We start from the raw sequence: 24,836 nt of genomic DNA, 5'->3' as shown, positions 1-24,836 counted from the left end.
GTACATGCTTTATTAACTTTAAATTTTTTAAATGCTAATGAGAAAGAAACAACAACTGTGCAGAAAGATTTGATAGTGGAAGAAAAAACTGCTGAAGTAAATCAGCCTGTACACTTAAAAGATGTGTTGACCTCAAAATGGAAACCAGGTATGTGTTACACTGGGGAAGAGGTTTTGCTTTTCCACAGAAGAAAAGCTATGAATATCATCAAGACCGATAAAGATTAGATTCAAACAACAGAGACCTCTTGAATAGGAGAGGCCAAAGTTCATCAAACCACATAGCCATTCCACCTAAATTAACTTAAAATATTTGATCAGACATAACCTGCCCAAAAGGGAACCTCCCAAAGTTAGAGACACATCTCCTGGCAGCTACCAGCATACCATGAGCAAAGCCGCATAGTGGGTTCTGCAGTCTTTCATATGGGCTGTGGTACACTCAGGAAGCAGAAGAAGTTGGATCTCTGTGAGTTCGAGGCCAGCCTGGTCTACAGAGCTAGTTCCAGAACAGCTAGGACTGTTACAGAGAGAAAGCCTGTCTCAAAACAAAACAAAACAGGTCTAGATAATAGGGAAAAAAAAACCTCTAAACAGGTTACAGTGTGTTTAAAAATGTACAAAGGTGGGCTGGAGAGATGGCTCAGTGGTTAAGAGCACTGGTTGTTCTTCCAGAGGACCCAGGTTCAATTCCTAGCACCCACATAGTGGCTCACAACTGTCTATAATCCCAGTTCCAGGGGACCCAACACCCATGGCAAAACACCAGTGTACATAAAATTTAAAAAGAATAATTAATTAATAACGTGAGCTTGTTTGGAGACATCCCTCTCACTCTGAAACAAGGGCATTTAAAAAAATGTACAAAGGCTTGGAAGAGAAAAGGGAAAGGGTAGACACACTCATAGATTAAAAAATAGTTTAAAAATAATAAAACCCTTAAAAATAATAGAATAATAAAAATATAAATATAATTAGCCATGTAAAGATAGAAAATACATAGAGAGCCTGGATTCTGTATGCTATTGTGTCATTTTTAGATTTTCTGATTGCTAATAAAGAAATGACAGCTGCTAAAACACATTGGATTATAAAACTGCTAAATTAAATCAACCTATATATTTTTAAAATGTCTTGACTTCAAAATGGAAATCAAAAGATATGTTACTTTGGGAAAGAGGTTATGCTTTTATTTCCACAGATTATGAGAGGTATTGTGTTTATGCGGCTCATTTTAAAATGTAATATATAATTAAGAAATATAGATTAAGCCAGGCGGTGGTGGTGCACACCTTTAATTCCCGGCACTTGGGAGGCAGAGGCAGGCGGATCTCTGTGAGTTCGAGACCAGCCTTGTCTACAAGAGCTAGTTTCAGGACAGGCTCCAAAGCTACACAGAGAAACTCTGTCTCAAAAAACCCAAAATATAGATATAGATACAGATATGGATATAGATTAATAGTCATCTATAGTCAAATTTACAGTCATGTTAGGTATGTTTTCAAGGTCATTCACAGATATATTAAGATGATTTAGGTCTTCAAACACTTCAAAGACCTACAGAATATGGCATTAAAAATGTTTTAATAATGTAAAACTTTTCTTGACAGTGAGACACATCTGCTCATGGCAGCACTAATTAATTTCAGGGAAGATAATGGGCATTGAAGAACTGTATATGGAGTTTGCAAAAGTTAGTCATTTGGGCAAAGAAACTGCCATTGCTTCAATTGCTGACAGTATACTGTTAAAACTGGACCAGCAAGGTACACACCCACCCACACACCCACCCATCCACCCCCACACACAAATTGACTGCACCAAACTTTGCCAAGACAAGGTAGACAATCCTTCAAAATTCCCTGCTTCTCAAAAATGTCTGTCAGATATGCTAGACCTGTAGGCTAAAGATGGATGCCCCAATGTTACCGAAGAACTTTGAGTGGCTGTCCAGGCAGCCAGATGTCCCTTGTGTTAGGTAACATTTCACCTTCTGGGGTCTTTGATGGAGCTGAGGATTGGATAGTCATAGTTAAAGTTTTCCTTAGTTATAATAAAAGGTAAATTAGGTATAAAACTTTAGGTTCACGAAGATAAGATAAAAATATTTTCTCTAATTTTGCCAAATACAAATGTACTAGATGTTGCAACCGTAATTCTTACTTGATAACTGTTTTGTTGTATATAATTTTACTATGTTAAAGTTAAAACCTTCCATTTTAATTGGATAAAAAGGGGGACATGCTGAGGAACAACCTTTGTATACTGTAAATACTCATTGTTAATAAAAAGCTGATTGGCTGATAACTAGGCAGGAATTTTGGGGCACAGAGAATGCTGGGAAGACAGGCAGAGTAAGAGGAGTCACCAGCCAGATGGAAAGGAAGCAGGATATGCAGGAGAGGTAAAAGCCATAAGCCTCAGGGCAGCACACAGATTAAAAGAAATGGGTTAATTTAAATTGTAAGAGCTTGGGGCTAGAGAGATGAAACAGTGGTTAAGAGCACTTAGAGAGTATTCTGCTCGACTGAGATCAGCCTGGCAGCCTGGTCTACAGAGCTAGTTCCAGGACAGGCTCCAAAGCTACAGAGAAACCCTGTCGGAGGGGGGAGGGGGGGAGGGAGAGGAATAACAAAAAAAAGAGTATTCTGCTCTTCTAGAGGACCCAGGTTCAATTCCTAGCTAACAACTATCTGTAACTCCAATATCTGATACCCTCATACAGACATACATGGAGGCTAAACACCAATGCACATAGAATAAATTTAAAAAAAAGTTGTAAGAGCTGGCTGGAGACAAGTCTAAGGTACCAGCCAAGCATTTATAATTAATAAGTTTCTGCAGAGACACAGAGAAATCATTCCAACACACTTGAGAGGAGTTTCCAAAGAGTTACCCACCCCGTGTTCATGAAGCATACTCCAAACAGCAAGAGGTGGACGCAACCCAAATGTCCCTTAGCAGATGAAAAGATACACACAACGTGATGTATTCACACAACAGAATATTATCTAGACATAATAGGGAAATATATGTCAAATGCTACAACGTGGATGAACCGTGAGGATACTACTAAGTGAAATGAACCCATTATGAAAGACCAATACTGTATGATCTCACTTGTATACAGTACCAAATGTAGTCAAATCCTTAAAGGCAGAAGCAGAATGAATGAGTCACCAGTTACCAGGTGTTGAGAGGAGAGATGGGAATTTACTTAGGGGATCTGGGGTTTGTACAATGAAAACCTTCTGGTGTCAGTTTTAAAATGCACACATACTTCACATGACTAACTTACCTTAAAATGGTTACACTGGGAAGTTTTATGTCATGTGCTTTTATCACGTTAAGGAAACACATCAGAAAAACTGGCCATATTCCCTGCAGCACTACTGGGTGCTAAAATAATCTCTTAGAGGATATATGAAGCACAGATCAATATTGAAATATGAAGATATTTTTATACCCAGAAAACTTGTTACCTGCAACAAATCCGACCACCAAATCTTTCCCTGTAGAAGAACGTTGACCTTTGACCCATACTGCTTTGAGGCTATTAAAAGTGTAGAAATAGACAAAATTGGAGCAGCAGAGACTGGAAATAACTGGAAACCACCCTCGATATGGTGCCAGGCTATGGGGGAAAAAAAAAAAACAATAAGCAAAGTAAAGGTCATGGATAAAAGCCACAGAAAATTGCCAGAGAAGCCTGTCAAGGTCTGAATGTAAACCAATCCCCAATAGGCTTATGCATTCCCTGGGAAGTCTACTATAAGAGGCAGAGCCTTGCAAGAGGGAATAGTCACTGGGGACAGGCCTTGAGGCTTGACAGCCCAGTCCCACTTCCTGTGGAGACAACAATGTGATCAGCTGGCACTGCCTGCCCTGCTGTGATGGACTGTAAACTGTCTTCACTTGTAAGTCAGGATAAACCCTCCTGCCCTTAACTTGTTTCTAGTTAGGCAATTGATCACAGAATTGAAAAAAGTAACCTATTATGAAGCCCAGCGAAGTCTGGTCTACACTGACAGTCCCAGGGTTTGATAGGAGTAGGACCTTTGAAAGGTTCTCCCAGTGGGTGAGTTACAGGAAAAGAGAAATGGCACACAGAAAGCAGCCAAATCACATGCTTGAAATCATGTGGACACTATGATGCCAGAGAAAAATGGGGTGGGGAGAAAGAGAACAAGGGAGAGAAAAGGAAGGGGTAAGCAAAGACAGAGAGAGAAAGAAGAGAGAAAACAAGAGAAGAGAGGAAGAGATGGGGAGAGAGAGGGAGAGAGAAAGAAAAGGAAGAGAGAGAAGAGAAGGAGAGAGGGGCGTCAGGGAGGCAGGCAGGGAGATGTTTCATCATGGTACAGTCTGACCCTGAACTCCTGTCTTAAGGAATTCTTCCCCAGTCTCTTGTAGAGCAAGGACTCCAGGCATGCACCGCTGTGCTACCCAGGAACTTATTATTCTTACCAAGAATGTGAAACCAATCTAACCATGAGACAAATATAAAACAAGAATTAAAACTCACAACTTTAATCTCAGCACGACAGAGGCAGAGGTAAGTGGATCTCTGTGAGTTCAAGGTCAACACAGCAAGTTCCAGTCCAGCTAGGACTACATAGAGAGACTCTGTCTCAAGGTAAAAGAACAATTTAAAATGGAAGGGAGAATATATTAAAGTGTCAATGGCATAGATGTCAAAATGTTTTGATGCATGCAACTGATGTTTAAATAACTGAAAAACTTGTATGCAATCTACATGTGTGTGACAGAAGTGTAGGGAGGGCAAGTGTGAGCATAATTGGTAACGCAGGAGAAAAATAGACAATAAACATGGAAAACATACAGTGGCATTCTTTGTACCAATTTCAGTTTTGAAATTGCAACTCTGAAATTACTTCAAAACACAAATTCAAAGAAATTAAAAGAAAAGAATAATGCTATCTGTCTGGATGCAAATGATAGGAATGAACTGTGAGAGAGTTTGTGTGTTTTGTGTGGTGTTTATGTGTGTGTCTTATGTGATTTGTGTGTGTCTTGTTTGGTGTATAAGGGTATGTCTTATGTGAATTGTGTGTGTGTGTGTGTGTGTGTTTGTGTGTTGTATGATGTGTGTTACTGGCATTTAAACTCGGCCCCATAAAGTCTAGGCAAACGCAGTGAGCTAACGTTCAAACTTCTAAGCAATAATACCGTTGCTTTGTTATAAATTACATCTCCTAGAATGCTCCATAATCAAAACTACACAAATGGTGTGGGCTAGAAAAATGGCTCAGCAGCTAAGGGCATTTGTTATTCTTGTAGAGAACCTGGGTTTTGTTACCAGCACCACACAGTAATTCACAACTATGTGTTACTCCAGTTCCATAAGATCCGACTTCCCCTTATGACCTCCTTGGACATCAGGGACGCACATGGTACACAGACAAACATGAAAGCAAAATACACGCAGAAATAAATCTAAAAATAAAGATCAAATGGCTAACAGATCTGTAAGGAATTAAGAACAGATATGCCTCTATATGTCAGGCAATTACAAACTCTCAAGACTGTAAGTCTATAACTGGGGCTTCTGAGTTTCCCAAGGAGCCACTCTGAGAAGCTGGGAAATGGGTACTCACAGGCCTTCTTCTTTAATAATCTCCAGGAGCACTGCATGCGTAGTTTTTGACTTTCTTTTCTCATCAACTGTAAAAACCAAGAGAATTATTATCTCTAGCATCAGCAAGGGTCACTGAAATGCCATCACACCACCTGCATCAACTCTCATCCATTTTTTTGAGCTCCCTACTTTGCCTCAGACCCTCCAGTGTGTCTGGCAATGGGTTACTTCCCCAAAGTAAATTTCTGGAGTTTCAGCTGTTATTCAGAATTTTAAGTTAAACTCTAATTTCCACAGTAAAGCAGAAATGTTATTTCTAGGATTTTATAGTACTCTTTCTACCTGTTTTCTTTCTTTCTTTTCCTTTTTTTTTTTGTTTTTGGTTTTTTGGGTTTTTTTGGTTTTTCTTGACAGGGTTTCTTTATGTAGCTCTGGCTGTCCTGGAAATCACTCTGTAGACTAGGCTGGCCTTAAACTCAGAGATCCACCTGCCTCTGCTCCCAAGTGCTGAGATTAAAGGCATGCACCACCACCATCTGGCTCCTGTGCTTTTTCTTATATTTTATTTTTAATGATATGTATGTGTATCTGTGTATAGTGTGTGCACATGAGTACAGGTGCCCTTGGAGGCCAGAAGAGGGTGGAAGATCCCCTGTAACTAGAGTTACTGGAAACTGAACTTGGGTCCTCTGAAAAAGCAGTACATGTTCTTTTTTTTTTTTATTAATTTTTGTTTTGTTTTTTGGAGACAAGGTTTCTCTATGTAACTGTCCTAGCTATCCTGGGACTAGCTCGGTAGTCTAAGCTGGCCTCAAAATCACAGAGGCTTGTCTCTGCCTCCCAGGTGCTGGGATTAAAGGCATGCGCCACCACCACCTGATGTAATACATGTTCTTAAACACTAAGCCATCTGTCTAGCTCTATACAATCTATCGATCCTTCATTCTCTTCTTTCTTCCCTCCCTCCTCTGTACCTCTGTGACTTTATGTGTGCCACATGTAAACAGGGAACCTTGGAGGCCAGAGGGCATCAGATCCCCTGGACCTGGAGATACAGGCACCTATGAACCTCATGATGTGGGTGCTGAAAACCAAACTTGGGTCTTTTGGAGATCAGTAAATGCTCTTAATGGCAAAGCCAGCTCTCCAGCCCCATATTGTGCTCTTGTTTTAAACTAATATGCATGTTTTCATTTTTATATCCCACACCTTATAGAATAAGAACTAGATTAGCTTCTCTTTTTTTCTTTTATAAAAAAAGTTTTATTTTCTATGTATAGGTGTTTTGCCTGCATGTATATGTGTACCATATATGTACCTGGTGCCCAGGGAAGTCAGAAGAGTGTTGGGTAACCTGGAACTGAAGTTACAGATGGTTGTGAGTTGCCATGTGGGTACTGGGAATTGAACCCGGGTCCTTGGCTAGAGCTACAAGTGCTCTTACTGCTGAGCCATCTCTCCAGTCCCTACACTCTTCCTTTTGTAAAAGAGGCCAGAAAATCAAACGCAAAGTCAGAAATAAAACTCAAATTTCAAAAGTTCTGGCTTTGTGCTGCTTCCTAACCCAAAAAAAAAAAAAAAAAAAAAAAAAAATCCCAGAAGGACATTTTTGTGCGTTATCACTGAATGAAAACAATATCCACTTCAATTAACTTTCAAATTTCCTACATATACTAGAAAACTAATCTGAAAAACTAAAATGTGGAAATGAACCAATTTCCTCAGAATTAAAATTGGTACCAATATATCTTATGAAATGGCAAGTTAGTCAGCCCCTAATAAAAGCAATCTGGCATTTACTCAAAATCACACATACATTTACCCCTTGATTCAGAAGAAATCCCACATCTGGGAATTTATCCCATAAAGTTTACAGAAACAAAATGGCATATGAACAAATCTATTCTTACATGATATTTGCAAGAACGACAATAACAAAATTGTGAAACAACCCAAGAATTCTTCAACACTAGGGCAAGAAAAGTAGGTTATGGTGCATCCACACCAGACTTGAGAACTGCAAGACTGGATGAAGGGAAACACACTGCTAGGCTAAAGATGGACAGTCTGGGGACAAGAAAGACAAATCAACAGTTAAGAGCACCATCTGTGAGCCCGGTGCTAGAGAATCTGGTGCCTTCTGGTCTGTGTGGACACCAGACATGCATGTGGTACACAGATATACACCGGACAAAACACCAATATATATTAAATAATATCTAAAAATAATTGTTTAAATGCATAGTCTAGAATAAAGTGTGCCCTTTGTTTTTGCTTTGTTTGTTTGGGTTTTTTGTTTTGTTTTTCGAGACAATGTTTCTCTGTAGCTTTGGAGCCTGTCCTAGAACTAGCTCTTGTAAACCAGGCCAGCCTCTGCCTCCCAAGTGCTAGGATTAAAGACCTGAGCCACCACCACCCAGCTCTCTCTGTAGCTTTGAAACCTGTCCTGAAACTTGCTCTGTAGACCAGGCCGACCTCAAATTTACAGAGATTCACCTGCCTCTGCCCCCTGAGTGCTGAGATGAAGGGCGCATGCCAACACTACCCAGCCAAAATGTGCCTTTTGTATGAGTAAGGTGGAAAATTCAGAATCTACATCACTTGCATGTATTTCCATTAAGTGTGAAAACCAGGTTGGCTGACACTCAGTCTCATGCTTCACTCCTATACAGCACTGGCCTCTAGTCTCTACAAACATTCTTTTTGTTTTGCTCTGGCTCTCTCATTCTCTCTTCCTCCCTCCCTCTCTAAAACAAGGTCTCAGTACAGCTCCTGTGTTCAAATGGTCCACAAGCCTCAGTCTCCCAAGTAGCTGTGACTGGGTGTGTACACAGAATCCACCCTACATTTGCCATCCTGAAAGAAGTCCAAATCAAGGAAACTTGGGGCTGCGAGGATGGTTCATCAGTTAAGAGCTTGTACTGCTCTTGTAGAGGACCTGAGTTTGATTCTCAGCATATCAGGTGGCTCACAACCACCTGTAACTCCAGGAATTCTAACACCTTGGCTTCTGAGGCCATCTGCGCTCATGTGCACATACCCCCAGATACAAGGCATACATATAAAGTAATTTTAAAAACTAATAGAGAAGCCGGGCGGTGGTGGCACACACCTTTAATTCTAGCACTCGGGAGGCAGAGGCAGGTGGATCTCGAGTGAGTTCGAGGTCAGCCTGGTCTACAAGAGCTAGCTCTAGGTTAGGTTCCAAAGCTACAGTGAAACCCTGTCTCGAAAAACAAAACAAACAAACAAACAAACAAAAAACCAAACAACTAAGGGAGAGAACCATCTTTCCTAGCAATGAAGATACCAAAGAAACAGCACAAAGTCAGTCAGTGTCAACCCAGTGGAGAGGAGTAAAGGTGGAGGTGGGGTTTCCCTGTACAGCGCCGTCTTACATGTTTTCCTTTGTAAGTCACATAACCACCCACCTAAAAATTCTAACCACAAGCAGTAGGCACAAAGTGTTTAACCTCTTAGCTAGTTTTCAAACTCTTTTTATGCAAGTTGTGGTATCAGTTTATGATTTCAAATTAAGCCAGGTGGTGATACACGCCTTTAATCCTAGCAGAGGTAGACAGATCTGAGTTCAAGGCCAGCCTAGTCTACAGAGGGAGTTCCAGGACAGTCAGCAACACAGAGAAACCCTGTCTTGAAAAACCAAAATAATAATAATCATCATCAAAATAATAACAACAATAATAATGATAATAATTTCAAGTTGAAAAAAATAGAAGAAAGAGAATTACAGCAAAGTGCAAAATCCTATAGTGCTAAAGGTGGGCTAGGAGGGCTTGTCTGGACAAGTAAGACGGTAGATATACATAGCCACTGTCCAGTCTCCTTTCTAGAAAATCTTACTCCTTTAAAAATGCCCAGTTTTCTCTGCGTGGACCTCAGGTTTGGAAAGACTGCATTTCTTCTAGCTCCCACCTCTGCTGCTGGAATAAACTCAGACAACTTTTTTTCTGACACACTGATAGGGAAAATGATTGTTGCAACTATGAGATTGTATTTGTAATAAATTAAATATTTAAAAAAAATAAAAAAAAATTTAAAAAAAAATGCCCAGTTTAAGCCTCAAAAGTCATCCTGGAGACAGAGCTCAGGGTGGAGCACTTGCCTAGTACAGGTAAGGCCTGGGTCTGACCATCTGCTGTAAAACAAAAGCCATGGTGTGTGACCAGGCTGGCCTCCAATTCAGGCCCACCCCACCTCTGCTTCTGCCTCCCAAGTGCTGCGATTAAAGACGTGTGCCACCACTCCCAGACAAGGGCTGACTCTCCGTGACGTCTTTGTCGCCAAGGTCAATCCTGCTTGAACTTGCCTGGCAAGTATTAAACAGCAGTGTCCAAACTGTGGGTGTGAGTACAGTCCCGACATCCCACTATCCCTCAGCCATTAATTAGGCAGTACATTGCCCTAATGTAGAAATCTATTACGTGTACATTGCCCACCTGCCTACGAAACATCTCTTTTTAATAACTGCTAAGAAAAAATACCTTTTTCAAGTGTGGGCTTGCTGTATAGTAAAAGCAGCAACACCGGCTTCAGAAGGGAGATGTCTTTGCATACTGGCATGAGGAAATGAGCTGTATGCAATCACTCTTTACTGTGAAATTCACCTGCCTTGGGTTCCCTCAACTTAACCCTTCAGGCACCCTTTTCTGTTCTAAGAGGCTGCAGAGCCTTGGTATTGAATAATATGTTTTTCTTTCTTTCTTTAGTAATTTATTTATTTTTATTTTATATACATTGGTGTTTTTCCTACATATGTGTCTGTGTGAGGGTACCAGATCCCTTGGAACTGGAGTTACAGACAGTTGTTAGCTGCCATGTGGGTGCTGGGAATTGAACCTGGGTACTCTTAACTGTTGAGTCATCTCTCCAGCCCTGAAGAATGCTTCTTAAGTAGTCACTCGTCAGTTTATAATAGAAACTGTCCCTATACACTTAATATTTAGGCTTTTCTGGCTGCATATTTGGTAATTCCCGCTGTGGAATTTTCTATAGGTGACTTATTTACATTAACTTGAGTTGCCACAATTCCCCTTCTAAAGAACAATATTGGGGGCTGGAGAGATGGCTCAGCGGTTAAGAGCACTGACTGCTCTTCCAGAAGTCCTGAGTGAAATTCCCAGCAACCACATAGTGTCGTGTTCTGTCTGTGCTCTCTCTGTCACGCAGGCACACATGCAAATAGAGCACTCATATGCATAGACAAACCGTTTTTAAGAAAGAAAGAAAGAAAGAAAGAAAGAAAGAAAGAAAGAAAGCAACAAAGGAAGGAAGGAAGGAAGGAAGGAAGGAAGGAAGGAAGGAAGGAAGGAAGAACAATATTGGGGAGGGGGAACACCTAGTGGTTGAGCACTAGACTAGCTGCTTGTACAAGCTCTAGGTTCAGCCCCTAGCACAGAAAGAAAAATTGGGGCAGGGGGAGATCAAATCTTTAAATAACGTGCAATGGTACATACCTATAATGCAAAAAACTTCAGAGGTGGAAGCAGGAGGATAAGCTCATGGTTAGGCTATGTAGTGAGTTTTAAGCCGGCTCAGGCTACACATAACCCTACCACAAAACCAAGCAAGCAAGCAAACAGATATGTAGACAGAATATTCTTATCTTGGTGCAGCACCATTCTAGAGAATGTGATCACTACTCACCCTGAAGTCGAAGTCTAGCGGTATCCAAGGGAAAAAACACTGTCATGGCAGTCACACTTCCCTGCAAAGTTTACAAAGGGCTTTAGCCATTGCAGTAAAACACAGGCCACAACATTTAAAAAAAAAAAAAAAAAAAAAAAAAGGTTTTTTTTTGGGGGGGGGGTGGTTCAAGACAGGGTTTCTCTGTAGCTTTGGAGCCTGTCCTGGAACTCGTTCTTGTAGATGAGGCCCGTCTCTGCCATCACCGCCTGGCTGTGTTTTATCTGCACATAGGCCTGTGCATTATTTGCATGCCTGGTGTGCTGTAGAGGCTGGAAGAGGGTGTCAGACTCCCCAGGACTGGAATTCAGATGTTTATGAGCTGCCATGAATTGAACTAAGGTCCTCTGCAATAACAGTCAATGTTCTTAACCACTGCGCCATTTCTCTAGCCCAGACTGCAACTTTTAAATAACCAAAAACTCATTAGCACAATCAGTTAAATTAAATTCTTACCAAATAAACACAGTACTTTAATCTATTGGGATTGCTCACATTCAAATTTCTATCATTAGCTACTTAAAAAGAGTTTAATTTTCCGGGAGAAATCTTGTGTCTTTCTCTGATACTGAAAAGGAAACAAAACTATGGCACATTTGAAGACAACAGATAAATAGAATTTTGACTTTTTTCTCAGGTTTCTCAGGTCAGTTGCTATAAGACCTCTGATATTCCCCAAAATTAAAATAGTCAATAATTTTAAAACATATTCTAAGCCAGGCATGGTGGCACACATCTTTAATTCCAGAATTCAGAAGGTAGAGGCAGGCAGATCTCTATGAGTTCAAGGCCAGCCTGGTTTACACAGCAAGTTCCAGAGCAGCCAAGGCTACATGGCAAGACTTTATCCCAAAGACACACACCCAGACTCACACACACACAACTACTTTCTATGCTTAGCAAATATATTCACCAAATATTGAAAAGGCATGTAAGAATTATACAAAAACTATCTGAAATAGTTTGTGTTTATGTATGTACGTGGAGACCAAAGGTTGAAGTAGAGTTTCTTACAAGTGGCTGTCCTAACTCCTACTACCTGTGAAAATGGCACATTATGTCATAGTTTATTAATCGAGAGAAATCTCGTCTCTTTCTCTGATATTGAAAAAGAAACAAATTAATCAGCTGACCTTAAAACAGGAAGATTATTTTGGATCACTAAGTGAAAACGTGAAATTACAAGACTCCTTAAAAGTAGCACGGGGCTGGAAAAATAACTCATTGGGTAAAGGCTCTTGGTGCCAAGCCCAACAACCTCAGTTCATCCCAGGACCCATATAATGGAAGAGAACTGACTCCTTCGTGTGCTCTATGACCTCCCGACATGTGCACACACTTCCACACATGTAATAAACGAAATGTAAAAAAAAAAAAAAATTTAAGCAGGACCGCTGCACAGTGGTGGCACATGCCATTATCCAAGCACTCAGCAGCACTCGGCAGGCAGACCTCTGTGAGTTCGAGGCAAGCCTGGTCTACAAGAGCCAGGACTGGCTCCAAAGCAACACAGAGAAACCCTGTCTCGAAAACAAAAACAAAAACAAAACACAACAACAACAAAAAACAAACAAAAAAATTTAAGTAGGATGTAGTGGTGCAAGCCTTTGGGAACACTTAGGATCTCTGAGTTTAAGGCCAGCCTGGTCTACAGGGTCCAAGTGACATAGTAAAACTCTATCTAAAACAATACAAAAGCACTTTAAAAAAGTAGCAAAGGAAAGCTGGGGATGTGGCTGAGGGGAAAAGAAGTTGTTCAATACATGCAAAACCCTGAGTTCTATTCCCATCACTGAAAAAAAGAAGTATCAAGGACAAAGCAAAAGAGGAAGAGGGGGTGAGCATATGGCTAACTGTGATGACAGACGAATGTACTAGTCAAGGACTGTGGGCAGCTTCTGTAAGTGGTCAAAGTTAGGAAATTGTTTGTACCCTAGAGTCTTCATAAAGGAATACAAAATGAAAAAAAAAATGATTTTGTCCCAGTCAACCTGCACTGGCCTAACTTACAGATGATAAACAGGTAGAATTTTAAGCCACTAAATATAGTACCATTTGTTACAGCAGCAACAGAAAACAGATACAACTGGATAGTGAGGAGAAATCCTGGGATATATGTGGACTTTTCTGTCCCACCAGCAGGTTCCCAAATAACTATGCAGACTTAATATTAAATGCTCAGCCAATAGCTCAGACTTGTTACCAGCTAACTCTTACATTTTAAATTAACCCATATTTCTTATCTACCCACTGCCATGGGGCCATACCTTCTTCCAACACATTCATCTTGCTTCTCTCTTCATCTGCTTGAGACTCCTCAGACTCTGCCCTTTCTCTTTCCAGCATTTTCTCTGTCCCCAAAATCCTGCCTATCAGCCAATCGACTTTTTATTAACAATGAGAATGACACATTTTCACACTGTACAGAAGTATTAGTCCACAGCACTGGGAAGCAGAGGGAGCCCTGGGGTACCTTTCTGGTTGATGAGTTGAAAACCATGACAACAGTAACCAGGGAATGCCAGTCCCAGGTAATAACTGAATATGGGCTTCTGAACTTCCCTAAAGTGACTTGGGATATGGAGGTGGCACAGAACGCTAGCCTGCCAGAGTCCCAGCTTACTTGTCCTGATCCCTGTGGGCCAGCAGCAGTAAATTAATAGGAACTCAAAGCTCACAGGTTTTACTCTAGGAGAGGGTGCACATGCGCACACACTCACACACCCACACACAGAGACAGAGAGAGAGAGAAAGAGAGAGAGAGAGAGAGAGAGAGAGAGAGAGAGAGAGAGAGAGAGATTCCCTCTCTCCTTTGTTAGAAACATGAATGTGAGGCTTGAAACTTGAGATGTGGATTTCTAATTACAGCAAAATGGTGTCTTAGACAATGTGCCGCCCAATACCTAGAAATGTTGAATACAATAAACAATCACCCATCTGCTTATCTCAATAAACTGGGAAGTAAATGAACCCCTAGAGGGCTAGAGATTAGACACCCACAGGGTTAGACAGGTTCTTCTACTTTACTGGCTTCAGGAGCTTTGTGTTTGGCTCTGTTTTGTTTTCAGTCAGTTTCTCTGTGTGTTGTCACAGCGGTCCTGGAACTCTCTTAAACCACGCTGGCCTTGAACTCAGAGATCCACCTGTCACAGCTGAGATTAAAGGTGGATCTCTGAGTTTGAGGTCAACCTGGTCTAAGGATAGCAATCCAAGACTACACTCAAAAAAGCCAAAAAGACAGAGGTAGTGGTTGTACAACATTCTCAATGTACTAAACATCACTGAACTGCACACTTAATTTTAAACTTTGTTATGTGCACGACACCTCAATTACAAAATGAGTCCCCACATCAGCCTAACGTAATAGGGACTGCCACCCTGTCCATTTTACAGATGGGAAAATGGCTAGAGAAGTTCAGCCATTTTTCTAACAAGATCAGAACTCAAACCTGGCAGCCTCTTCAGGGTTCACACTTAACCACTACTGCATCTAAAATTTGGGACACAGGCATTTTACACATTGGGGGACCTGCTGTATTTGCTTCTTCATCAAGTAAACAGAGAGCTGTTTTCACATGCGCTGTTACCTGCAACAAAATATTTATTTTATATGCACATCTTCTACCGAGTTATACAAACACATGATTTTCAGAATCTAAATATATTCATTTTTCCCTGAGAACAATTTGTTCACTTATACAAAATGAGAAGACACAAATGAGAAAGCAGTCATGATGTACCATGGTGCTGTGCCAGAGAGACATAAAATAAGCCTATTGAGTCCCACAGAATTCTGACTATCTGAGTAGGAGTGCCATTGCAGACAATAATTACAATTTACAAGAATCTATTTCTAGAGAAATCTATTTCAGAGACTTCATTCTTTCACCAAAACTATTTTGAATTACAACATTCTGCCTTGGGAGAACAAGCAAATTCCTATACTGCATTGGTACTTGAAGCCAGGAAGGTGCTTCTGTTGGAAAGGGAAGAGCCTGGGGCCAGCAGCCAGGGGCTGCCCAAAGGCAGCGTGGCAGCAGGATGGAGCACCCTCACCCCTCATGCCCTGTTTCACAGTTAAATATCAGACTCAGCCAAACACACACACAACCGCCTTTCACTTTTTTTTTAAGTATCACATTTATTTATTGTGTGTGGCACACGTATGTACATGAAAGGACAATAATTAATTAATTTGTGGGGGTTGGGTTTTTTTCTTCTACATGTGGGCTCCAGAAAGGAACAGAGGCCATCAGGCCAGGCATTAAGCACTTTCCCCCACTGAGCCATCTCACCAGCCCTTGACTTCTTTTTCCTTTTGTCTTTATTTGTAAGTCTGTGAGTATATGTAACGTGTTGATGTCTACCAAGCCCCCAGAGATGGAGCCGTGGATGATTCTGAACTGCCCAGCGTGGCTTCTGGGAGCCAAAGGCTGGTCCTCTGTAAGAGCCAGTGCTCTTAACCACTGAGCCATCTCCCCAGCTTCACATATATGACTCACTTTCATTTGCTTACATATTTTAGAGCTTTTGACTGGTCTGGAATTCTCCATGTAGACCAGGCTAGCTTTAGACTCAGTGATCGAACCTGCGCCTTCTGAATGCTGGATCACTGCATCCAGCTCTTTATTTTTGTTCAGGGTTGGTTTCTTGGGTTTTGTTTTGTGTTTTGTTTAGCTCCGCCTGCTCTTCCACTGCTCTACAGTGCTGGGATTTTAGCAGTGACTAGAAATGGAGAAATGGAAAGAATTAAAACGGGCTTCCATTTCCCAAATCATACACCAATATAGTCTGTTCAAGACAGAGAAACCCTGTCGTCTTAGAAAAAACAATGTCTTATATGTAGGTTGTTTTGCTTGAATGTATATCTGTCTATCTCATGCATGACTGGTGCTTGTAGAGGCCAAAAGAGGGTTTTGATTCCCCTGGAACTGAAGGTACAGATGGTTTTGAGCTGCCACATGGGTGGTGGGTCTAATACTAGAAGGATGAAGGAATGGGAAAGAAAAAAATGCATCTTGGGGGCTGGCACTTGCTGCCAATCCTGACAAGTTGAGTTTCGTGCCTGGAACATGCATGATGAAGGAGAAATGCTCTAAGATCTCCACACAACATGGTGCACAGGCACACACACTATACTATACTATACACACAACACTATAAATAATGTTTAAAAAGACATACATTTTTAGAGCCCAGTAAATATGCTTCTTTCTACCTTCTTTCCAAATATTTGTTTATTTGTGGGTTTGTTTTTGGCCTTTTCTTTTGGGGGGGGCGGTCTAGACAGGGTTTCTTTGTGTAGACTTGGCTCCTGGAACTAGCTCTGTAGACCAGGCTGGCCTCAAACTCAAAATCTACCTGCCTGGGATTAAACGCTTGGCAGATGAACTAGACTTCTCGTCTAGGTTCTAGAGGATAAAGGTGATCACGGTCATCTGCTGTGAGTGAAAGCAGTAGGAAGGCTGCCCTTCTCCTCCTCCTTCTCGGTGCTGGAGATTAAACTCAGGCCACTGACCATGCTAGTCACATACTTGCTGCATTTCTGAAACTGGGCAAAAATAATGCATTTGTGAGAAAAGACCCAACTAGAACTGAATACTTACTGCTGTAATAAATAGTCCCATCACCACCCCCCACAATGTTCCATGAGAACTCTGTGGGTGAGGCATTGCTGTCCCCGCTTTATAACTTGGCAAACCCAAGTTCAGGAAGAAAATCTAAGTTACCCACCATGTCACAGAGAGCTAAGCTTTACTCCAAAACCCTTTCCAGCTATTATATCACATTTACTTGTTTAAAAAGAGAGAGAAAAAAAGGGCTAGCATAATGACTCAGACGCTTGTTGTCAAGTCTGATTCCCCAGAACCTACAAGATGGAAGAAAAAAAAAAAACTCCAGAAAGTTGTTTTCTGACCTTCAAAGTACCTCAACATGGGTCCTCTGACCACAGAATAAATATGTAAATGTTGGGGAAAACAAAGGACAAAGAATACTGTATACATGATTATTCAATTTCCTTTTTCCTTCTTTCTTTCTTTCTTTCTGTTTTTTTTTTTTTTTTTTTTTTTTTTTTTTTTTTTTTTTTTTTTTTTTTTTTTTTTTGGTTTTTATCAAAATAGGGTTTCTCTGTGAAACAATCCTGGCTGTCCTGCAACTCACTCTGTAGACCAGGCTGGCCTCAAACTCACAGAGAACCACCTGCCTTTGCCTCCCAAATGCTAGAATTAAAGGCATGTGCCATCAACGCCCAACATCAATTCCTTTTTCTAATTCATGTATAAAGCCCTATGATATACACTATAATAGTGTCAGGTAACATAAAGTCTTGTTATTATCATGTTAATATTCACAAGTCGTGGGAGGTTACTGACAGTTTACAGATAGGGATCTAAGTTAATAAAAATACAGTTTGTTTTTCTCTAAATATCACAAAATTAGTGAAACAGAAGTAATGGAGTCATGGGAGATAACACTAACATTTTCATTATATAAAAAGTTTATCAAAGCAAAGGGTTATGGGTAAGTACCATAAATAAATGAAATATTATCTATTACTCTGTTGTTGTTTTTCAAGACAGGGTTTCTCTGTGGAGCCCTAGCTATCCTGGAACTCTGTAGACCAGGCTGGCCTTGAATTCAAGAAATTCTCCTGCCTTTGCCTTCCTAGAGTTGGGATTAAAGGCCTGTGCCACCATGTCCAGTTTTGGAATATTATATATTTTTAAAAATCAATGATATTTGAAGACTTTTGATTTTAGAGGGAGGGTCTCCCAGACTGCTTAGAAAGTGGGATTCTCCTTCCTACCTTAGAGTCCTGAGGTTTGAGATTATAGGTGTGCATCACTACCACATCTGGCTTCAAGGTATTTTAACAGCCTGATATACAGATGTCAAAACTTTTGGGTCACATAACATCACTCTCTTTTGCTGATTTTCTTTTCTTATTTTATGTGTATGAGTGTTTGTGAACCACATGCATGCAGTTCCCATGCAGGTCTTAAGAGAGTGTCAGATACCATTTGAAGGGAATTAAAGATGGCTGTGAGCCATCATGTGGTGCTAGAAATTGTAGCTGGGTTTAGAAGCCAGAACTTCTAACTGCTGAGCCATTTTTCCAGCCTCTAATTTTCTTTTGAAGAATTACCTCGCCCTATTGTGTACAACCTTGGCAGGACAGAAAATCCAGGTGCCACCCTCCACGACAGTCCCTGAAGAGGACTCAAAGGGTCCTTCTACCCATACCTTCCTTTCACACCTGTTAATTACTAGAGGTGTGTCAAGGCTTGCTTGAGCACAGGGCGTTGAGTTCTGTTAGCAGGAACTCTTTACAGGACTTCGAGTCTTCAGCAGAATCCTGTAAGGGTAGAAGGGCAGGACAAAGCTCTGATTTCAGTGGTGATGTCTGACAGAGACTTTCCAGTGACTATTTCAGAAATCTTCCTGCAACCACTTGGCTCCTTTCTACTCCAAGGTTTTCAGCTTCCCCACTGACAGAGCAGCTCTCAAACAGCCTTTAAAGAAAACTCATCTTAATGCTTAAAATACCCAGTCTGTTTCTCCACCCTGCAACCAGGGAGCCCTAACTGAGTCACATGGGATACTCTTTATATTCCAAAACAAACATACTCAAAACAAGCAAACAGAGAAATCCCAAGGTATGAAACACTAACAGTTATATAAACAACAACAAAATCTATTTATGCACTCATTTGTAAATCCACACAGACAAAATGGAGACTGAAGATGTAGCAACATTTTGACAAACATTTTATCTGACCAACTTTAACCCAAATTCCTTTGCATAACATTGGAGACTCTCTGACCAAGGCAGCTACTTAAGGCTGCAGGATGGTGTCTTGAACCCAGAAGTTCAAAGCCAGCCTAACCAATATAAAGAGACTGTTCTGCTGGATAATCAAAACAAACAAACACACAAAAATAAATCAAGATTATTTAAATAAGCAATTGATTCAAAAGAAATTCCTTGAAAGTTACTTGTCAGGCCACAGAGATGAGTTGGCAAGAATAAAAGTTCTTGCCAAACAAGCCCGAAGACCTGAGTTCAATTCTTGGACCATGCAGTAAAAGAGAAAAGTGACTCCCACAATTGTCCTCTCATCCCCACACAAATCCCAACAAACTGACTGATAAATAAAAATTTTGATATTACTGATTAATCATGACAATTCAGAATCCAGTTTCAGTGTGTAATCTACCCTATGCAAATCCTACAAATAGCACTTTTCTAATTCTAGACTAAGGAAACCTTTTACTTTCAAATAGACGTTTCTGAGCTAGGGATGTTGCTAAGTTGGTAGAGCTTGCCAAGCACGTTCGTGTTCGATTAGAACTTTCAGTTTGGACCTGCATGGATCCGGAAAGTCCAGTCTTGCCTCTCCAATCCTAACCTGCTCTGAGAGTCTCCGGAACAAAGGAAGGCACCGAAAAGCCCAGTTCTACATTCTTGGGGGGTACTGCAGCTTGCTCCCCTGACGTGCCAGCCACTCAAGTCCCAGCCTAAAGTGTTTCAGCTTCTGACCATACTTGGACACAAACCCAGCTTGCGGTAGACATGTCATCAACCCTCCCCTACAACCTATAAAGTCTCCCTGCTTTAGTATGGGGGTGAGGATTCTGTGGCCTCGAACTCTGGGACTGGAGAACTTCTCTGAGAATTGCTTTGATCAAATAAACCTATTATTGGGGCTGGAGAGATGGCTCAGTGGTTAAGAGCATTGCCTGCTCTTCCAAAGGTCCTGAGTTCAATTCCCAGCAACCACATGGTGGCTCACAACCATCTGAGATGAGGTCTGGTGCCCTCTTCTGACCTGCAGACATACACACAGACAGAATATTGTATACATAATAAATAAATAAATATTTAAAAAAATAAACCTATTATTATACTTCTTCAATTTGGCTTGATCTAGTTAACTACACTGGCAGAGAAACCTATTATGAGGTCTGGGAGGAGGCAGAAAACCTATTAGTTTGGAAGCCTAGAATCAACCCTAAAATGTAATGCTAGTCTAATCTTAAAATTTAGGAGATGAAAACAAGAAGATCACAAGTCCAAGATCATCTTTGGTACACAGCAAGGTCAAAGTCAGATTTGGCTAAAACAAAAGAGAGCAAGAGAGAGATTTTACATATGAAATCTTTCAACGATAACCAAATACAAAATTATAAATCTAATTCTACTTGTTTTTTATGGCTCTTTACAATGAAGCTGGCAACTAATCATATACTAGTGACCAACTGAAGCTACAAATCTTTCTTGAAGCAATGTAATTCAGTTTTGAGATATGTAAGGTTATTTGGATTATCCAAGGTATGGCATCAAAAAATCTTCTAAATCGGTAATTTAACTTTTAAAACTATACTTGCTATTGGGGCAGGGGACACAACTCTATGATAGAGTGGCTACTAGGCACATGGCCAAGCTCTGGGTCTGGTACCAGCACTGAAAAAGGGTGTGCATACTTGCATTTTCACTGGCTGCAGGAGATTGCACAACCTAGGAGCGCTGAACAAACAAGCCAGCCGCGACAGTCAAAGACTGTGAGTCAACATCTTAAACAATTCAACTGCTTTTTACCAGGACTGCTTCTGCTCTTGCTAGAAACAGTACTTCAGACAGCCACAGCAAGGCCACATCGTGACTGAGCGCACCCCAAGTGCTGAGGAGCCAGGTTATGTTATTGAACCTTAGTATACAGACCTATATGAATTTGAGAACAATTCTTCGGCATAACAGTTGAATAAAAATAATAGTAACAATACTAATAATAAAACACAGCAGCAACAACCATGGCAAAACATGGCCAGCTGTGGTGGCACATACTGGGAGGATATCTGATTAGGAAGAGGCAGGAGGATCACAAGTTCAAGTCCAGCCTGAGCCTTAAACACAGGAAGCAGCTGAATATGATGGTATATGCCTTTAATTCTAAGAATTTAGGAGGCTGAGGCTAAAAGATTCAAGTTGAGGTTATTCTGGGCTATACAGTGAGACCCTGTTTCAAAACAACCAAACCAAAACAATGTCCAAAGCTACTCTTCTTTCATACATATACTAGGAATACCACTTCCCTGAGAGAAAGCAGAGTAAGATGAATTATCTTACAAAAGTATATAATAGATAATTTGGGGAAAAAAAAACAGCAAGAGATTGCCCTGCCTTAATCCCTGTGCTGAGATTAAAGGTGTGCACACCACCACCAGGCTTCAAGTGAAATTTCAAAGAAAGAAAAATAGGCAGTAAATCAATTAAAATGATTTTTGTAGATTAAGAGATATATATCACTCCTGCCGTGGTCATGCTTTATCACAGGGCTCAGTAAGCTGGTCTGTGGACCAAATCAATGAACCGTCCGTTCGGTGACAGCAGTTTCATGGGAAACAAAGCTCTGCCATCCATTTACTATGTCTATGGCTGCTTTCACACTACTAGGGCTGTGTTGAGCAGCTATGACAGAGACTGAACATAATACATAAAATATCTGTCAGCTTTTATATAAAAGTACTTGCTAGGCCTACTTACTTAATAGCATTTACTATTTAAATAGCTTTGTTTACTCATGTGCTGGCTTCTCTACTGTAACTGACAGTTAGGGAAGAAAATGACTTGGTTTCTCTAGTCTTAGAACCCAGAGAGCACATGGCCCACAGAATGAACTCAACAAAATGGCACTGGGTAAGAGAAAGAAAAAGTAACAAGGATTTCTCTCTCTTCTTCCCCTTTTCTGTTGCAACCCACCGTGCCCAGCTATCCACCAAAACTGCGTCTTCTCAGTGAACCACTGCATTGCCGTTCTCAGTCCCCACATTACTTGGCCTCCGGGCAGTAGGTGACCACTTGGACAACACCCTTCTTTCCGAAATACTTTCTCCGAACAGCGGGCAGAGCACTTTTTCCATTCCCCCCCCCCCCCAACTGGTTCTCAGGTCTTCTTTGTATCCGGAAACTTCCTTCCCCTACCTTTTCATGTCGGCCTGCTTCTCCACTCGGTCACTGTCATTTTTTCTTAGTCCAGAGTCACTCCTTGGTGAGTTGATAATTTAATGGTCATGCTACCTACCCTCAGGGATTTCAAATTTAACTAGTTCAAAACTATGACCAAGTTTATCTTTTCCCCAAACCCATGCCTTCGCAGTCATTGTCAGTTCAACTCAGGAGGAACCATCATGTTCCTGGAGCCAAAACTGTCAGAGACAACCAATCCTAATCTACATCCAAGCTATCCCTAAACTCTGGTGGTTCTCATAAATACATTTCAGGAGAATCAACACTTACCACCATCCACGACCTTCATCTAAGTCTACAACCATCTCTTGCCTGACTGTTGGGCCTTGCTCATTCTACTCTCTACAGAGAGCCCAGAAGATCAGTTTTGAAATATAAATTGTAAGTTCAACAGCTGCTACTCTTTCCTACACAAGGTCATGAATAATTTGGTCACTATTTGCATTTTCTCACAGCCACACGGGTTCTCCTGACCAACTGAAAACAGTCAAGCAAACTTCCATGCCAGCTTCTTCTTAATGGGTGTGAAAGGCTCTCTTGGTTGATTTAAATGACAGAGGCTTCTTGAATAACACACTTCCTGTAACACTTCCTCACAAAATTCTCAAGATTCTGGGGGGAAAACTAGCCTTTCTTCCACTTCACAGAAAATACAAATCTGAGATCTGAGATTGTCTAGTAGAATAAAATGATAGAAACTCGAATTCAGAACTCAGATTCCTCATTTCAGAATATGAGTTGTCCCTGAGTTCATACTGGGGGAGTGGGACCATTCAGGAACGGTCCACGAACAGACAGAAATGATCCACAGTGATTCTAAAAGGCTAAAAGGACATGTTGGCTGAAATTGGGGAAGGGCATGAGAAACAACCTGAGAAAAAGAATCAGAAGAGGCACATTACTCATATCAAGAACGTGAAGTTGCAAAAAAAAAAAAAAAAGGGTGTCAAATGGAAGGAACTCAGACGACTCAACGTCCAAGAACCGAGCACTTAACTCATATTAACAGCCCAGATTTTGATTTAAAAACAAAACTGAAACCCTATCTTTTCCTGGCATTACTGCTGTACAGAGCTACTTTCCTAGCTACTGCGAGTGCCTGTGGTAAGGTGTGACAAAGGATGTTAGTAACCTTACTTCAAGCAACCCCAGCTTCACACCTAGTTTCTCCTCAGGACCGGTTAGACGAAGTTTGTGTGCAGTGAGGATGGGGTAGGGCGATGGCTGGCCTTAAACGTCAGAAGGTGAAGAAAATAGCAATGTATTCTTCCTTACCCCCTGGACATTTGTGACTGCCAGTCCAGACGGGCTCCGGGAGCGCGCGGCAGGGGCAGGGGCAGGGGCAGGGGCAGGGGCAGGGGCAGGGACAGGGGGTGGGTGCCGGCCTCACCCCTCACACTCACACTTGCAGCAACTTTCTGTTTTCGCCCTGGTCCCAGTCGTGACAGACTCAGACCCCACATCTCCCCGCCCCATCCCAGGACTGACGTCGTAAAGCCCCAAACCCTTCCTCACCACGGCTCCGGCCACGGCGTGTACCAGGCTTTCGTAGGACAACACAGAAGCCATAATGGCACACTCTCCCCCTCAGACGCCGCAACGTGGGCTCCTTTCAGGAGCGTCTCAAATCCCACCTCTCAGACCCGCCCGCCTCCAACAAAACAACCACTTCCGGGTCACAAGCTGCCCTCTGTCGCCCGGGAGAACAGCCGCGGACGTGGATGTGGAGGGCCCAAGAACGCCCCTGAACACTGATTGGTCCGGGAAAAGCAAGGGGCGGGGTGATGCTAGGCCGACCGGGACATTCGGTGCTGAGCCTGCCACCAAGTGCGGGTTCCTGGCTCCTCAGTCTATTTGCAAGCTAATATAGTTAGTCATGCCTATTGACGTAAAACGGGGGACACAAAAGCTCCTAAAGACCTCTGCACTCCAATTGCTTACAAAATACATGTTGGCAGGCTGAGGACGTAGCTCAGTTGTAAGAGTGCTTGCTTAGCCTGATCCCCAGCACTCCACAAACACCTGTAATTGCAGCAATCAGAAAGTGGGAAAAGGATCAAGGGACTGGAGGGATGCCTCTGTTAAGAATTCTGCTGATTTTGCAGAGGAACCGCTTTTTAGTTCCCAGGACCCACATGCCGGCAAGCTATTGTAACTACAGTTCCAGGGGTTCTAACCTCTTCTGACCGACACTGGGTACTGCATGCACTGAGACATTCATATAATATTTTGTCAAAAGAATCATTAGTTGAGTGACCTTCGGCTACATGGAAAGCGTGAGATCATCGCGGGTCTCAAAACAACACAAACCCCCCAAAACCCATAACCGTACCTGGGGCAAAGCATAGCCTAGTGACTTTTGCCTTTTATCCTAGTACCACAGAGGGGGCATAGGCCAGTCTAAACTACAGAAATCAGTCACAATAAAAACCATCCCTCCAAATAAGCTGAAGGCCACAGCTAAGGGGGACAGGTCATAGCTCCAACCTTCTTCATCCTTTCAATCTC

At 41.6% G+C, this 24,836-nt stretch overlaps 1 protein-coding gene across 3 annotated transcripts in view; it reads right to left on the bottom strand.

Annotated features, from left to right (window-relative positions):
- The window catches only part of Slc25a17 (solute carrier family 25 member 17), a 44,103-nt gene extending 20,100 nt beyond the window's left edge, over positions 1–24,003 (bottom strand). Inside the window, exons 1-5 of one of the 3 annotated variants that reach the window (XM_038341303.2) lie at positions 23,844–23,995; positions 18,545–18,656; positions 11,261–11,321; positions 5,616–5,682; positions 3,483–3,634 (exon numbers count right to left, since the gene is read on the bottom strand). In XM_038341303.2, the coding sequence (XP_038197231.1) occupies positions 3,483–3,634; positions 5,616–5,682; positions 11,261–11,306 (265 nt within the window). In that variant the 5' untranslated portion in view covers positions 11,307–11,321; positions 18,545–18,656; positions 23,844–23,995. Of the gene's footprint in view, positions 1–3,482; positions 3,635–5,615; positions 5,683–11,260; positions 11,322–18,544; positions 18,657–23,843 lie in introns of all 3 variants that reach the window. The other 2 variants (XM_038341304.2, XM_038341302.2) reach the window with 2 other exon arrangements.
- Between the last annotated feature and the right edge of the window lie 833 nt (positions 24,004–24,836).

The sequence above is a fragment of the Arvicola amphibius genome, chromosome 9 (genome assembly GCF_903992535.2).
Source record: "Arvicola amphibius chromosome 9, mArvAmp1.2, whole genome shotgun sequence".
NCBI classification, from domain to species: domain Eukaryota; kingdom Metazoa; phylum Chordata; class Mammalia; order Rodentia; family Cricetidae; genus Arvicola; species Arvicola amphibius.
The sequence above is the reverse complement of the archived record's forward strand: the minus strand, read 5'-3'. Positions and strand labels throughout refer to the sequence as shown.